General features: G+C 43.4%; 1 protein-coding gene across 1 annotated transcript in view; it reads right to left on the minus strand.

Moving 5' to 3' along the window:
* Nucleotides 1-16201, minus strand: part of LOC143815377 (tricarboxylate transport protein, mitochondrial-like) — a 44528-nt gene that overhangs the window by 9771 nt on the left and 18556 nt on the right. The window contains exons 2-4 of the mRNA XM_077294508.1: nucleotides 9049-9156; nucleotides 3570-3669; nucleotides 136-274 (exon numbers count right to left, since the gene is read on the minus strand). Coding sequence (XP_077150623.1) covers nucleotides 136-274; nucleotides 3570-3669; nucleotides 9049-9156 — 347 coding nt within the window. The remainder of the gene's footprint in view (nucleotides 1-135; nucleotides 275-3569; nucleotides 3670-9048; nucleotides 9157-16201) is intronic.

A 16201-nucleotide genomic window follows, 5' to 3' on the forward strand; every position in this document is an offset into this window, starting at 1 on the left:
CCCATAAAATTTAGGGTGATTATAGTAACTATGGTTGAATTCCCATCTGGAAGTATAGTAGGAAGAGCACAAACTAATAAAGACGACTCACAGATAAATGGGAAGAGTTACTATAGACCTGGCAAAACCACATACCTTAATAGTTTCCATCGGACATACGATCAGAACCGCCTCTGACACACCAGCCCCTAAACCACACAGAAAGCTGGCCTTTCCATCCAATTTCCCAGTCGAACTCCTTGCGAAGTTACTGAGGAACTCAAATGTGCCGAATCTGAGGGGAAAAAAAACAAAAACGCATCACGGAGAAATAACCAAATTATATCCTGGAGTCTTTTTTGCCAAGTCCCTATTATGGTGTTCAAAGTCTATTGAAACTTTTGAAAAAGGCCCAAGGTGTATGTGTACATTATTCCAGACTTTCACAGATTGAACACCTATCCATTATAGCCTACGGGGCTATTCGCAAGTCCATGGCTTTTTGTAGACTACGTGACCGCAAACAAAAAAAAAAAAAATTATGATGGCAAATCCATTTTTTGATTCGAGTTATGGATCTGTGTTTAAGAGAGTGGTGGCTGTAACCGTGCCCCCTGCAATGACAGCAGCCCGAATGCTGTTCCTGCCATCAGTCACTGCCAGGGGGCTCTATACTCTGGAGGGGTGACTGAATTTGCGCCAGCACCACCCCCATGACCAAAAACTCAAAAGTTGATGGGAAAAATTACCGTATATTCTCAAGTATAAGCCGACCAGAGTATAAGCCGACCCCCCTAATTTACCAACAAAAAAACTGGGAAAACTTATTGACTCGATTATAAGCCTAGGGTGGAAAATGCAGCAGCTACTGGTAAATGTCAAAAATAAAAATAGATACCAATAAAAGTAAAATTAATTGAGACATCAGTAGGTTAAGTGTTTTTGAATATCTATATTGAATCAGGAGCCCCATATAATGCTCCATGCAGTTCATTATGGCCCCATAAGATGCTCCATATAATGCTCCATACAGTTCTTTATAGCCCCATAGATGCCCCATATAATGCTCCATACAGTTCTTTATAGCCCCATAGATGCCCCATATAATGCTCCATGCCGTTCATTATGGCCCCATAGATGCCCCATATAACGCTCTATGCAATTCATTATGGTCCCATAGATGCCCCATATAATGCTCCATGCAGTTCATTATGGCCCCATAAGATGCTCCATATAATGCTCCATACAGTTCTTTATAGCCTCATAGATGCCCCATATAATGCTCCATACAGTTCTTTATAGCCCCATAGATGTCCCATATAATGCTCCATGCAGTTCATTATGGCCCCATAAGATGCTCCATATAATGCTCCATACAGTTCTTTATAGCCCCATAGATGCCCCATATAATGCTCCATACAGTTCTTTATGGCCCCATAGATGCCCCATATAATGCTCTATGCAATTCATTATGGTCCCATAGATGCCCCATATAATGCTCCATGCAGTTCATTATGGCCCCATAAGATGCTCCATATAATGCTCCATACAGTTCTTTATAGCCCCATAGATGCCCCATATAATGCTCCATGCAGTTCATTATGGCCCCATAGATGCTCCATATAATGCTCCATACAGTTCTTTATAGCCCCATAGATGCCCCATATAATGCTCCATACAGTTCTTTATAGCCCCATAGATGCCCCATATAATGCTCCATGCAGTTGTGGCCCCATAGATGCTCCATATAATGCTCCATACAGTTCTTTATAGCCCCATAGATGCCCCATATAATACTCCATACAGTTCTTTATGGCCCCATAGATGCCCCATATAATGCTCTATGCAATTCATTATGGTCCCATAGATGCCCCATATAATGCTCCATGCAGTTCTTTATGGCCCCATATATGCTCCATATAACATTGTGCCACATGTAATGCTGCTGCTGCTGCAATTAAAAAAAACAAAAAAAAAAAAAACGACAGCGTCCTGTCTCTCTGCACTGACTGTTCAAGCAGAGGGCGGCGCGCACACTACTACGTCATCGTGCCCTCTGACCTGAACAGTCACTGTACAGAACGTGGAAGACTGAGCGGCGCCGACGTTGGAACGAGGAAAGCGGCACCGGGGGCAGTTTCAGGACGTTATTAACCTGTAGAATAACCCCATATAATAAGAACAAGATAATTAGAGAATATAAAGAAAAGGCTGAGATTAAACTGGCACTTTTCATCCGTGTTCACCAATGAAATGTTACAGGGATCATTCAACAAGGCAAAAATCTAAATTCACAACCTGATATAACTAGTTTAACACAAAAAGTACCACCATATATACCTCGAGTATAAGCCGAGATATTCAGCACATTTTATTCCACTAACATGTTGGGTTTCTATGAGGAGGTGAGTGCAAATCTAGATATTGGTAATGTAGCTGATTTATCTGGACTTTGCAAAGGCAAATGATACCGTACCACATAACATCCTTATACTGAAGCTACAGAAGAAAGGACTGGGGGAAACCATATGCAGATGGGTAAGGAATTGGCTAAATGACAGGAAACAAGTTGTCATAAATGGTACTTTTTTAAATGGGATATAATCAGCAGTGGGGACCTCAGGGATCTGTGCTAGGACCGATGTTTTTAACTTCTTTATTAATAACCTTGTGGATGGGATTGAGAGTAAAGTGTCAGTCTTTGCTGACGACATCAAACTATGTAGGATATTAAAATGTGACCTTGACATTACAATATTGCAAAACGATCTGGATAAGATGACTGACAGGGCAATCACTTGGCAAATGAGGTTTAATGTGGATAAATGTAGAGTAATGCACCTAGGACGGAGTAATCCTATTGCTGCATATACATTAAATGGGAGTATACTCAGGACTACAGAACAGGAGAAGGACTTGGGTATTCTGATTACAAGCAAGCTAAGCAGCAGTACTCAATGTCAAGCAGCAGCTGCAAAAGCAAACAAGATTTTAGGATGTATAAAAAGATAAAATTCCATGATCCCAAAGTATTATTACCACTTTATAAATCACTGATGAGGCCACATCTAGAATATGGGATCCAGTTTTGGGTTCTACATTTTAAAAAGGATATTCAGAAGTTAGAATCAGTTCAAAGAAGGGCAACTAGATATTATAAGGGATGGAAGGCCTCATGTGATGAGAGGTTGGAAAAGTTCGGCTTGTTTAGTTTAGAAAAAAAAAGATGCTTAGAGGAGATCTCATTTACATGTATAAATAGATGTGTGGCAAGTACAAAACACTGGCACATGACATTCCTTCCAAAGACTGGACTAGGGGGGGGGGGGGCACTCCTCTACTCCTTCCCCTAAGGGTGGAAGAAAGGAGATTCTGATAGCTGAACAGGAAAGGGTTCTTTACAGTTAGAGCAGTCGGACTGTGGAATGTCAACCACAAGAGGTAGTAATGGCAGACACTATAGCAGCTTAAAAAAATAAATAAATAAAAAAAGGGCTGGACAATTTCCTTTGTAGAACATAACATTACTGGTTATAGTTAAATTAGAACCTATAGACAGTAGTTTTATGCAGCTCATTCCCTCCTCTTACCTCACTGCAGACTTCGGAATGGATCCATAAAGCAATGAGCTGAGGCCACGATATAACCCTCTGACTCCATGGTCCTGTACAGTGAGCGTGACGCAGTGACCTGTGGAGAGGGGGAACAGGTGACAGACGCGGTATATGGATTTCAGATCAGGCACTTGATATGGTTTTCTTGCATTTAAAAAGGAGATATTCATCAACCAGAAAATGACTGCTAGCGTCCCTTCGTGCCTCCTCCTCTCCTCAGCAAGGATTCAGACATGCTCACCTCCCCATCTGCACTCCTGTTTTGGGCATCCAACGCAGATCCCAGGTCCCTGTGCATGCCTCGCAGGTCTCTGGGCAATGCGCCTAGTGTGTGTGCAAGCTTCCTGTCTCAAAGAAAAAGCACGCGCACCCTTGAAAAGTCCCCAGCCAGTAGCTGGGAGGAGTCTGATATATAAGGCTCCCTTCCCTATAGGTAGGTAACTGTTCAACATCTAGGACTTTAGTTTAGCTTGTCTTGAAGCTTATAAGTCCGTTGTGAGGTCTTGTCAATTCTTGAAACCCTCAGTGGGCCTGTCTGGCCTAGGCCTGAACTCTAAACCTGTGCCTTGTATCTGATCTAGTTCTCTCTGAATCAGTCCCCATCTCTAAAGATCCAGTGTCAGAATCATTACCTACCGCTAAACCTGTTGTGTTTGAGCAAGTACCATTAACCAGTGTCCTTTGAGTTCCCTCTGTCCCAGAACCTTTCCCTGTTTTAGTCTAGACTGTACCTGTGTAATCTGAACCCTTGAAGCCGCTCCGGCGGTACCCGAGCCCAAAGCCGCACCTGCGGACCTGTATCACTGACTCAGCTCCCGTCCGACTCGCCATTTTGGCTCCGAGCCAGTGTGCCTCCCTTGCGATACCGGACACTGCCCTGGAAATGGCACTTGGTGACCAGCACTGGATCAAGTCTAACTCCACCATCAGAAGCTCTAGTGAAAAACTAGGTGGTCACTTACCCTGGAGGGATGTGGCTAAGTCCAGTCCAAGGCGCGAGCGTAACAGTAGTCCTTCTATAATATATTATATTTAGACCCAATGTGGCCAGCCACTTTATTATCTCCTACTCTGCACAGCTGCTAATTTGCCAAATCCATTTTGTTCATACTTTGCTCTGTTCCTGCAATTTTTACAATGACAAAAGCTTCTCCTAGACATGACAGGATGTCACCAATCATACAGCCGTGAGCCTCCCACACACAAAGATGCCCTTTTGGCCAAAATATCATGTAACTCCATGATCGCAACATTGAAACTCCAAACACCTCTGGATTGGGGACGACTAATTCCAGCTGCCTGATCCCAGTTTCTGTCAGGTTTACCTGTCGTCATTAGAACTCTCCCAAAAAGAAAGATGATCCCGCTGTTACGGAACCCCCCAGCACCCATAATATGCTGTGCAGTTATATGCATGTATAATAGGTTCCATGTGAGATGTATGTCCCTAATGCATTAGCCCACAGGCTGCGCCCCTGGGCAGAGGGGACAAGATATCTTCCTTCTGACCTCCCCCACCTTTGTAATTCCCACAGTAAATATCGGCAGGCTCCGGCTATTGTAATGTATGTCTGGCCTGCCGCTTTTCAATTGGCCTGCCCTCTGTATCTGTTGTGATATATATTCTGTGTCCTGTGAGTAAAGTGTTGTCACACTGGAAATACGTGGAGAAGCAGTGATCTTTTATATGCGCCCATGTAACCAAGCAATTCCAGCCAGCGTCCTTCATTCAGACTCCAGCCAAAGCAGAGTGGACCTCCTGAAACACGGGGTGATACTGAAAGAGGTACTCCAGCACTGTAGACCCCGTTACACCCTCTATTGGAGATAGATACCCTATAAGTCAGTACCCGACCTTTAATAGGTGTTGTAACAGGACATTAGCCAAACCGGAGACCCATCTACAGGCAGATGTTTGGGAGGGGGTAGGGGGGGTGGATTGCCCCTAATCAGTGTGTGGGGGAGGATCCATCACCACCATGTGCCCCAAATACTGAATTGATATCTAAAATGCATAGAAATTTATCCCGGTCTTAAGGATTTTATTTGAAGTGTTTTCTTCATCGGATTTCCTTTCTTAGCAGAACACCTGCCGCACTCCATCAAGAAGACAGGACGGTCACACAATCAGTTCTGCCAGTCAGAGACACACTGACAGCAAAGCTAGAGAGTTTTACTTGTTTGTGCAATGATGCATGGCCTGGCTGCCCTGGCAGATCCATCAGCGAAGCCGCCATACCAGGAGACAGCATCTCGAGTACACAAACCCATCAGCATATGGACTAGGTGACGCACTACTGTTCTACAGAGTTATATAACTAAAGCTTAAATAAAAGACCCCATGTAATGTCCTAATATTGTAATGCAAAATCTTTGTTAAAATTTGGCTCTCAAATATATTAAAGACCTATATGTATGTGTGAATACCCATATTAGCCATTATGTATGAGACCAGTGATATCCGAATTCTAACTTATAAGAAAAATAACATTTATATCACTCACACACACACACACACACACACACACACACACTAAATATGTACAGTCATAGCCAAAAGTGTTGGCACCCTTGAAATTGTTAAAGAAAATGAAATATTTATCCAATACAAATTATAGCAATTGGATATCATAGTCTTTATTGCACCATAAAAAGTTAAACAAATTCAGTCCATGGGAACGGCAGGTTTTCCGAGGGGTGCGGGGAGAAGAAAGTGGACGACGGCCGTTTCGCGCACTAAGCGCTTCAACAGGTTCAGATGCCTGGACCTTTATGGTGCAATAAAGACTACGATATCTATGCAAAAGGGTGAGTGCCGCATTTCTTCAACTTCCATTTAATTCATTCATTGTTTTATGCTGAGCACCTACTACCTGTTATTTTGCAAATCTGCACAAAGGTCTAACTTACTGATCCACCATATAAATAGCGCATATGACCCTGGTGCCGCTCTTTCATCTCTCTATGTTGGATATATGTTTGTGTATTGGAACACCACAACCCCCTCCCCAAAAGGGAAAAAAAAACAAAAAAAAAACAAAACACAGGTCTGGATAAAATTGTTGGCACCCTGAAATTAATATTTGGACATTTGGTTGCACACCCTCTGGAACAAATAACTGCAATCAATCGCTTCCTATAACAAACAACAAGTTTCTTACACCTCTCAACTGGAATCTTGGACCACTCTTCGGTAAAATGCGCTAGATCTCACTCATTTGAAGAGTGCCTTCTCCCAACATCAATTTTAAGATCTCTCCACAGGTGTTCAATGGGATTTAGATCCAGACTCATTGCTGCCACTTAAAAATTCTCCAGTGCTTTGTTTCCATCCATTTCTGGGTGCTTCTTGAAGTATGTTTGGGGTCATAGTCCTGCTGGAAGACCCATGATGCAAACCCAGCCTTTTGTACTGGGCACTATATTGCGATCACAGTCCTTTGGTACTCTTCAGGTTTTATGATGCCTTGCACACAGTCAAGGCACCCAGTGCCAGAGTCAGCAAAACAACCTCAAAACATCTTAGTACCTACAGTCAAATACGGTGGAGGTTCAGTGTTTTTTTTCTTTGTAGGTCTTAGACTTCGGTAAACAGTAGAATGATGTGCTTTACCAAAAAGCTCTACCTTGGTATCATCTGTATATGCTTTCCCAGAAGAATTTTGGCTTACTTGTGTACATTTTGGCAAACTGCAGTCTAGCTTTATATGTCTCTGTCAGCAGTGGGGTCCTCCTGGGTCCCCTGTCATAGCGCTCCATTTAATTAAAATGTTAACGGATAGTTCGCGCTGACACCGATTAATGGGGAGCCTGAAGAACCACTTGAATTTGTCTGCAACTTGATTGGGGCTGTTTATCCACCATCCGGACGATTCTATGTTGAAATTTTCCATCAATTTTTCTCTGCTGTCCATGTCAAGGGAGATAAGCTACAGTGCCATAGATTGTCAACTTCTTGATAACGTTGCGCACCATGGACAAAGGAACATCAAGATCTCTAGGGATGGACTTGTAACCTTGAGATTGTTGATATTTTTCAACAATTGTGGTTCTCAAGTCCTAAGATAGTTCTCTTTTCCTTTCTGTTCTGGATGCATAGTGTGGCACACACACAGACACACAATGCAAAGACTGAGTCAAGGTCTCACATGTTTAGCTGGTTTCAGATGTGATATTCATACTGCCCTCATCTGTTACTTGAAACATGCGAGTTTGCACGAGCATCACAAGCTTGAAACAAAGTGGTTTTTATCCCAAGTCATATTGCAAGGCTCGTTAAAAGGGTCAATAGTGACTTGCAGGACTGCTGCTTAACAGGTGGCGCTATGGAGTTCTAGTCCTCTTCCTCTCTGAAGAGGCAGTTTGCATTATTTTATACACACAAAAAATAAAAAAGTTACACATACAATAATATCAAATAATGAACAATTTGTAAAAAAAAAAAGTCATAAGGTATAGAACTATTGGTCATGCACATAAAGATATGCAAATCATATGGAGAAATAGTGCACAGAAATTCTCTCTATTATCTGTGAGGTGAAAATACATTACCTATTTTTAGGCTCCAAGTGATTTGCTTAAAAACACAACATTCTGTGCATGTACCTACCGTATTTTCCGGCGTATAAGACGACTTTTTAACCCCTGAAAATCTTCTCACAAGTCGGGGGTCGTCTTATACGCCGGGTACGGTCGGTGCAGAGCTCTGAAGTCGCAGTATATGGTGCAGGGAGCGGTCCCCGATGGTTCCCAGGGATCCATATTTGTGTATAAAAAGGACCTTTGTGACGTCGGAGAGCCGGGAGAACTCCGGGGGCTGTCGGAAGGTAAGTATATCCACATTTTTTATTTTTATTCTTTTTTTACAAGAATATGGATCCCAGGGCCTGAAGGAGAGTCTCCTCTCCTCCAGACCCCGAGAATCATCCGGGACCGCTCCCTGCACACGCCGTATAAGACAACACCCGGTGTATAAGATGACCCCCGATAAGTTGGGGGTTGTGTTATACGGCCAGTCGTCTTATATGCCGAAAAATATGGTACTTGCCAATATATAGTCTGTGCCCCACTTACTGGTTTTTGTCTACGTTCTTTAACTTTTAATACGGATTGTTTAAATATTATTGTATAGACTATGTATACATACACACTATTCAGTGTGTATACGCAATTTTAATTTTTCTTTCCCGTGTGTATATAATGCAAATTGCCTGTTCAGAGAGGAAGAGCACTAGAACTCCATAGTGCCACTCGTGTGTTAAACCCAACATGAAAGTGGAGCAGATCGTGAGATACGGGTGGAGTTGTGATAATGACCGTCTATTAGTGAGCTGTATATAACTCAACATTAAGACACATGTAAATCATTTAACCACATGGCATTAATTATCCAACATATCTACAAGTGCACAGAAAGCCCAGTGATTACATTGTAATCGTCTTATTAAATTCTTACCTACACCTCGGAACCGAGGAGGATTGGCCCGCTCATCCAGTTGAAGCTGGGTCTTGACATATTCTGTAGGGAATGTGATGCATATTTCAATTCCTCCCGCGATTCCACCTGACAGATACAAAAATCAGTGACATCCTCAATGACAATGTCATAACTAGATTGTGAAGACAACAAATATATACAATATATACAAATGACATAGCTGGCTGCACGCCGCCATCTCTTCCAACTCCCCCATACACGTGAACACTCGGCTCAGAGGCAGTAAAGCGTTTTTGTTTTTAATGGGGAGAGGAGAAAGCTGCTGCCAAACACGTCTGACAGCGGCTTATGCAGCGCCCCAGAGTCCTGGTCGTTGCAGTACTGTTGCTCTGCCGCTATGGGGGGCTATGGTACGTCTGATGGCACTGAAGGAGTTCATCTGACCAGGTATCACAGACACCAATACATTTCACAGCCTGGCCTCCAGGGGGAGCTAAGGGCACTATGCATTAGGCCACTCCTCAGTCTGGTAAAACTGGGGGTTGGATAGGAAGTTAGTTGAGAAAGCTGACTGGGTTGGAACCAGGCAACACCTTGTGGCAGAGGGTGTTGTAGGGGAAGATTCAGAGGGGTCCCTGTCAGGGGTGGGATCCTGACAGAGGCCTAGCGAAGAGAGAACGTTACGGGACCGCGCCTGCACGATATAGCGGCGGTACCCTAAGAAAGGACAAGAAGCGAGGTATATTGTGCTGAGTGAGAAACGAGATCAACGCAACAAGGAGAATACCAGTAGGAGTCGTGCTGTAAGACGAGGCAACATCCTACTGAGGCGCGTAGCCGGTGGCCGGAACGCCGAGGAAGTATCAGGCTCCAAGCAATACTTCAAACCTACGGCAGGACAGTCAGCTATAGGCGGGCTGTCTCACACCAATCACCTATGAAGACATGGGGGGCACACTAGGAGAAGGGCGACACTAGGGTCCAGGAAGAGCTCCGAGCCTACCCGTCATACGGGTGCGTCCTAGCCATATCATCTGGGGGACGAAGAAGAACATCAGAATCCAGTTGTGAGGGAACACGAGAAACAGACAACAGTTGTGGGGACTATCCCGTGAGCACAGCAGGGGAGGACCGCAACACACAAGCGCTAGAAGGTAGGCACAGATTTCCACCTGAAAAGGGAACTCTGGAGGTGCCATCGGACCGGCCGGACTTGCGCAGCCTGGTTAACCGTAATCCGGACTGAGGATCCTGAAGCCTTCAGTAAAGAGGTAAAGAGACTGCAACCTGGTGTCCTCGTTATTTACTGTGACCAGCACTGCACCGCACTACCACCACCATCCACACCTTTCATTGGGCGCCCCTCAGCAGGGTCACGGACCGGGTCTAGCCACCGTGACAACCCCAGAGCAGAGACCCAAAGGCCCGGTACCGGGTACCCCTCGGCCCTGCGGCAGTGGGGGCGCTGCACTTATATTCCCTGAAAATAAAGTACTGGACTTTGGGCAGTAGACATGTCAAAGTCCTCCTCCCCAATTCCATGACTTATGTCAGGAGAGAGAAGGATTGGCAAGTAGATATATCAATCCGCTCTTCCCTGACATCAGTCATGGAATTGGGGAGGCACCAATATCCGATGGTAAGTAGGTCCTGACCGTATAAAAGGGGTCAACATAGGAATATGGTATTATAATCATGACAAACCTTATAGTTCCTTAAAGCTTTATTAAAGTAATGAGCAGCTTTATCATATTTTATGCAATATCCACCTAATAAGCCATAAATGTTTAATCAGTGGTGTTTTAATTTCTAGGACTCCAACAGATGCTAAAAAAAATTGAGGACTAGCTTGAACCTGCTCTATCAAGTATTTATTTTGTGCTAGATACAAATTTTTAAAAACCGCATGAACAGGCAATGGGAGAGTGAGAGTGAGAGGGAGGGGGAGGGGGAGGGATTTTTTATTATATCTAAAAAGGCAACATGTTCTCTTAAATTTACAAAATTGTTTTATAGCCAGCATTGACTTACGCCAACATTTCCTTTCAGCCTTCATTACTGCAGTTGGTGTTTGTGGTAGAATTTCCTGGAGTAGCTGAATGATAACATCCCATAGAATATATGAATATCATTGCTGATTTGCAAACTCCTTCATGACAACGTAAATGGTATTGGAAAGTGCCCTTGAAAAGTGCTCACTTTAAAGAATAACCGTTATTTAAAGATATTGTATACATCAATAAAATGTGTGAAAATAAGAATCATAACTCAGAGGGTGAAGTATTGAACACATCACCAATTTTCTAAGTAAATATATTTGTAAAGGTGCTACTGGCATGTAATTCTCACCAGATGTCGATACCCCATCCAATCCACACAGACAAAGAAATCCAACTATAGAAGTCCATAAATTAAAGTTATGTGTAAAGAGAAATGATAGAAAAAAAAAAAGGTTATTTAACACGCTTACAGAAATGTATGTAATACTTCGTACAAAAGCCTTTACTGGTGATAACAGCTTCAAGATGCCTCTTGTATAGAGACACTGGTCACATGCATTGCATGCACTTTGGTCCATTCTTCCTCACACTTCAGATCCTGAAGGTTCCGTGGGCTGCTATGAACTGAGCTTTTAGTTACTTCCATAAAATTTTCTATTGTATTTAGGTCAAGTGAGTGGCTGGGCCATTCTAGCAGCTTTATTTTCCTTACTCCGGTGCCAATGGAGAGCTTCCTTAGCTGTGTGTTTGGGATGTCCTCCTTAATTTCATTTTCATCATCCTGATAGGTGACAGCAAATTATCAAGAATGTCTTGGCATATTTGTCCTCCCTTCAATTACATGATGTTTCCAAACTTCACTCTTGGTATGGTGGTTTGGGGTGATATGCAGTGCCTTTTGACCTCCAAATATTGTGTGTATTCTGACATCAAAGAGTTAAACTTTGGTCTCATCTGATCAGACTATATTATCATAAGGAGAAACGTTACCCCTTAGACCCCAGTCCAGAGCCTCTCACCTAGCCAAATTAGTTCTCATGCTTCACACTAATGAGGGCCAACAGGCCAAAACACCGTGTCTGCGAATTGAGATACTGATTTGGCTTTTATCCTAAGTCATACTGCACGACTCGTTAAAGGGTTGATTGTGACTTGTAAGATCGCTACTTCTAACAGGTGGCGCTATAGAGTTAAGTCCGCTTTTCCTCAGAAGAGGCAATTTGCATATATTATCCCAGTAATTCACAGGCTTGTCTAAATGTAGTTAAGCGTGCCATAAAACATGCTAGAACATGCTTTTTGTTCAGCAATAGGGTCTTGGTGGCGAGCGTGCACACAGTCCATGGAGGTAAGCCGGATTACTTACCGGTAATGCTCTTTTAATGAGTCCACGACAGCACCCCACATGAGAGAGAGGGATCCGCCCATAGGAACAGGAAACCTACAGAATAAAAGGAGGCGGTCTCCTCTCCTCCTCAGTTTAGTTTTCAGAGTATAAAGGGAACCACAAAGTTTTAGTATTAACTCATAATCAGCAATTACAAATGTCTTAAACTCTATACAACCATTATTTGTGAGCTTAAAAGAAGGAAATTGTGCAAAATTTGAAAGGGTAGTAAATGGGTGCTGTCGTGGACTCATTAAAAGAGCATTACTGGTAAGTAATCCAGCTTTTTACCCTTCGCCACGACAGCACCCCACATGAGAGATTTTCAGAGAGTCATTATCTGGGTGGGATTACTGTACTAAGAACAGCTCTACCAAAGGTCAGGTCAGAAGATGTAGATAGATCAAGTCTATAATGGTTGTAAAAAGTAGAAGGTGTTGACCAGGTTGCGGCCTTACATATTAAATGGATCGGTACATCGGCTTGTTCCGCCCAGGAGGAAGCCATGGCTCGTGTTGAATGTGCTTTTATACCCACTGGAGGAATCTCGCCTTTTGATGCATAGGCCAAGCAGATATCTTCTCTGATCCACCGAGATATGGCAGCTTTTGTGACCCCATGTCCTTTCTTGTGGCCCTGAAAGGAGACAAACAGAGCCCTACTCTGCCTCCATGTCTGAGACCTTTCTATATAGGTCAGGATGGCTCTTCTGACATCTAAGGTGTGGAACTTATGTTCTGGAGTTACAGGGGAATCAAAAAAGGAAGGGAGAAAAATTTCCTGTGATCTGTGGTAGGTGGATGCCACCTTAGGCAGGTATGAGGGGTCTGGTTTTAGGACTACCCGATCTTGAAATATTAGTAAGAAAGGTGGGTCTACTGATAGGGCCTGGATGTCGCTAACCCTTCTGGCTGAGGTTAGAGCTACCAATAGGGCTACTTTATATGTCAGGACATTTAGAGGTATGGAATCTAGTGGTTCAAATGGGGAGCCGGTTAAGGCCTCCAGTACTAGATTTAAATCCCACAGAGGTAGACGGGGAATATGGACCGGGTTACTACGTTCACAAGACTTAATAAATCTGGAGATCCACCTCTGCTATATTGTATCCATATAGGGCTCCTAATGCGGAGATCTGAACTCTTAGGGTGTTTACCGATAACTTTAATTCTTTCACTTGCGGGTGGAAAAAGGAGCCCTGGAACAGCAGCTCCTTGTTTGATGGAAGAATCCATGGGTCACAGACACATGATCTGGAGACAAGAGAACCATGGTCTCCTTGGCCAAACGGGTGCAATGAGGATTACTCTTGCTCGTTCCCTCCTGATTTTTCTGATCACTAGTGGAATCAGAGACATCGGAGGAAAGGCATATGCCAATTTGAACTTCCAAGGGTGGTGAAGAGAGTCCAACATGTCTGGATGATCCATGAAGTTCAGGGAAGCGAACCTTTTTACTTGTCTGTTGTCTCTTGTGGCAAACAGATCTATTTGTGGTATACCCCATGTTCTTGTTATCATTCTGAATATGGATCTGTTTAAGGTCCATTCCCCTTGGCGTAACATGTTTCGGCTGAGGTAGTCTGCTTTGATGTTTTCTACACCTCTGATGTGTAGGGCTGTTAGGGATGCGATATGAGTCTCTGCTAGCTGGAAGAGGTCTGCTGCTATGGTCATCAGACTTCCTGACCGTGTACCACCTTGACAGTTCACATATGCCACTGTGGTGGAATTGTCCAAGAAAACCCTTACATGTGCTCCTTGAATCTGTGGAAGAAAATGATTTAAGGCATATTCTACCACTCTTAATTCTTTCCAATTGGAAGAACATGTTAATTCTGCCTGATGCCAGATATCTTGGGCCAGATCATTCTCCATATGTGCACCCCACCCCATAGGGCTGGCATCGGTGGTAATCTTAGAAGGGTCTATTATCCATGGTACACCCTTTGAAAGGTGCTCCATATCTAGCCACCAGGATAGAGATTCTATGACATCCCTGGAAAGAGTTAGTTTACTTTCCAGATGTCCTTTTACCTGAACCGATAATACTTCATACTGTAATTGACGGGTATGAAATTGAGCCCACGGTACAGCTGGAATACATGAGGATAATGATCCCAGTAAGGACATAGCTTTCCTTAGTGTCATGTGGGGGTTTTCCATTGCCTCTGACACTTTTGATCGTATAGTCAATCTTTTTGACTGTGGAAGGAAGCATTTCTGACTTACGGAGTCTAGCTGGATTCCTAGAAATATTTGAAGCGTTTCTGGATTCAGCCTCAACTTTTTGAAGTTGATGATCCAACCCATCTCCTGTAGGAACGAGATCGTGTTAGATAATCGAATATTGCATTGAGGTATAGAATTTCCTACTACTAGAAAATCATCTAGGTAGGGTATTATTGAAGTGTCCCGTTGGCGTAGATGAGCCATCACTTCTAATATCACTTTTGTGAAGATGCGGGGAGCCATCGAAAGCCCAAAGGGCATTGCTATGTATTGAAACTGACGAACCTGTCCCGCTAGGATGACTGCTACCCTTAGGCACTGCTGGTGTTCAGCATGTATAGGGAGATGATAGTAGGCATCTTTTAGGTCTATCCCCGCCATGACACATCTAGGGAACAAAAGTTTGATGGTAGAACTAATGGATTCCATTTTAAAAGTATGATTACGCAAAAAAAGAATTTAAATTTTTTGAGATTTATGATGGTTCTGAATGAACCATCTGGTTTATTGATCAAAAATAAAGGGGAATAGAACCCCCTCCCTTCTTGATCCTGGGGAACCTATATCAAGACTCTTTTAGATAGAAGAGATAGGATCTCTGATTCCAGAGCCCTTTGTTGTTCCTGTCCTTTTGGTGATGTTACTACAAAAGAATCCCAAGGGATTCGATCAAACTCCAATTTTAAACCGTATTGAATAATGTCCAGAATCCATTGGCTAGATGTGGTTTCCATTTAGGAAAGAAAAATTATAATCTGCCGCCCACTTCATGGTCAGCGGTACTTGTTATGCTTCGTATTATAGGATCCGCTAAACAGAGCACCTTTTGGTTTTGGATCCTTTGTCTCCCAGCGCTCCCTTTGAGTCTCAAACGGTTTGTTTCTGGTAAAGGGGCGTCTTCTGAAGGCTCTCCTGTAAGATGGAAGAGATTGATTAGGGAAGTCTTTCTTTCTTTCTCTCTTCCGCTTTATTTAGGAGCTCATCCAATGTTTTCCCAAAAAGGAACTCACTCTGGCAAGGGATCGCACAAAGTTTTGCCTTTGCCAGTGCGTCCCCTTTCCAGTTTAACCAGAGTGCTCGCCGGACTGTGTTTACTAGGCCGGCTGATCTGGCTGCTGGGCGTAGCGAATCCACAGAGGCATCTGCCAGGAATGCTATCGCTTCTTTTATTAGAGGGATTTTCGGCAAGATTGACTCTCTCGAAGTTCTACCTCTAATTTGCTCCTCCAGCTGTTCCATCCACACTAGTAGTGACCTTGCGGTGCAGGTACTAGAAATAGCTGGCCTGAATGCCCCCGTGTTAGCTTCCCACGATCTTTTTAGTAAGGCTTCTGCCTTACGGTTTAACGGGTCTGTTAGGACCCCCGAATCTTCAACTGGTAAGACCGATTGTTTAGAAGTTGAAGCAACTGCGGCATCAACCTTTGACCAGGAATTTAGTTCCTCATCGCTGAAGGGATAGCGTCTCTTAGAGGATGATGGTAGGAAACCCCTTGTATTCTGCTTATCCCATTCTTTTTTAATTAGTTCTTTAATAGTGGGTATGACGGGGA

This window comes from Ranitomeya variabilis, chromosome 3 (genome assembly GCF_051348905.1).
Source record: "Ranitomeya variabilis isolate aRanVar5 chromosome 3, aRanVar5.hap1, whole genome shotgun sequence".
NCBI classification, from domain to species: domain Eukaryota; kingdom Metazoa; phylum Chordata; class Amphibia; order Anura; family Dendrobatidae; genus Ranitomeya; species Ranitomeya variabilis.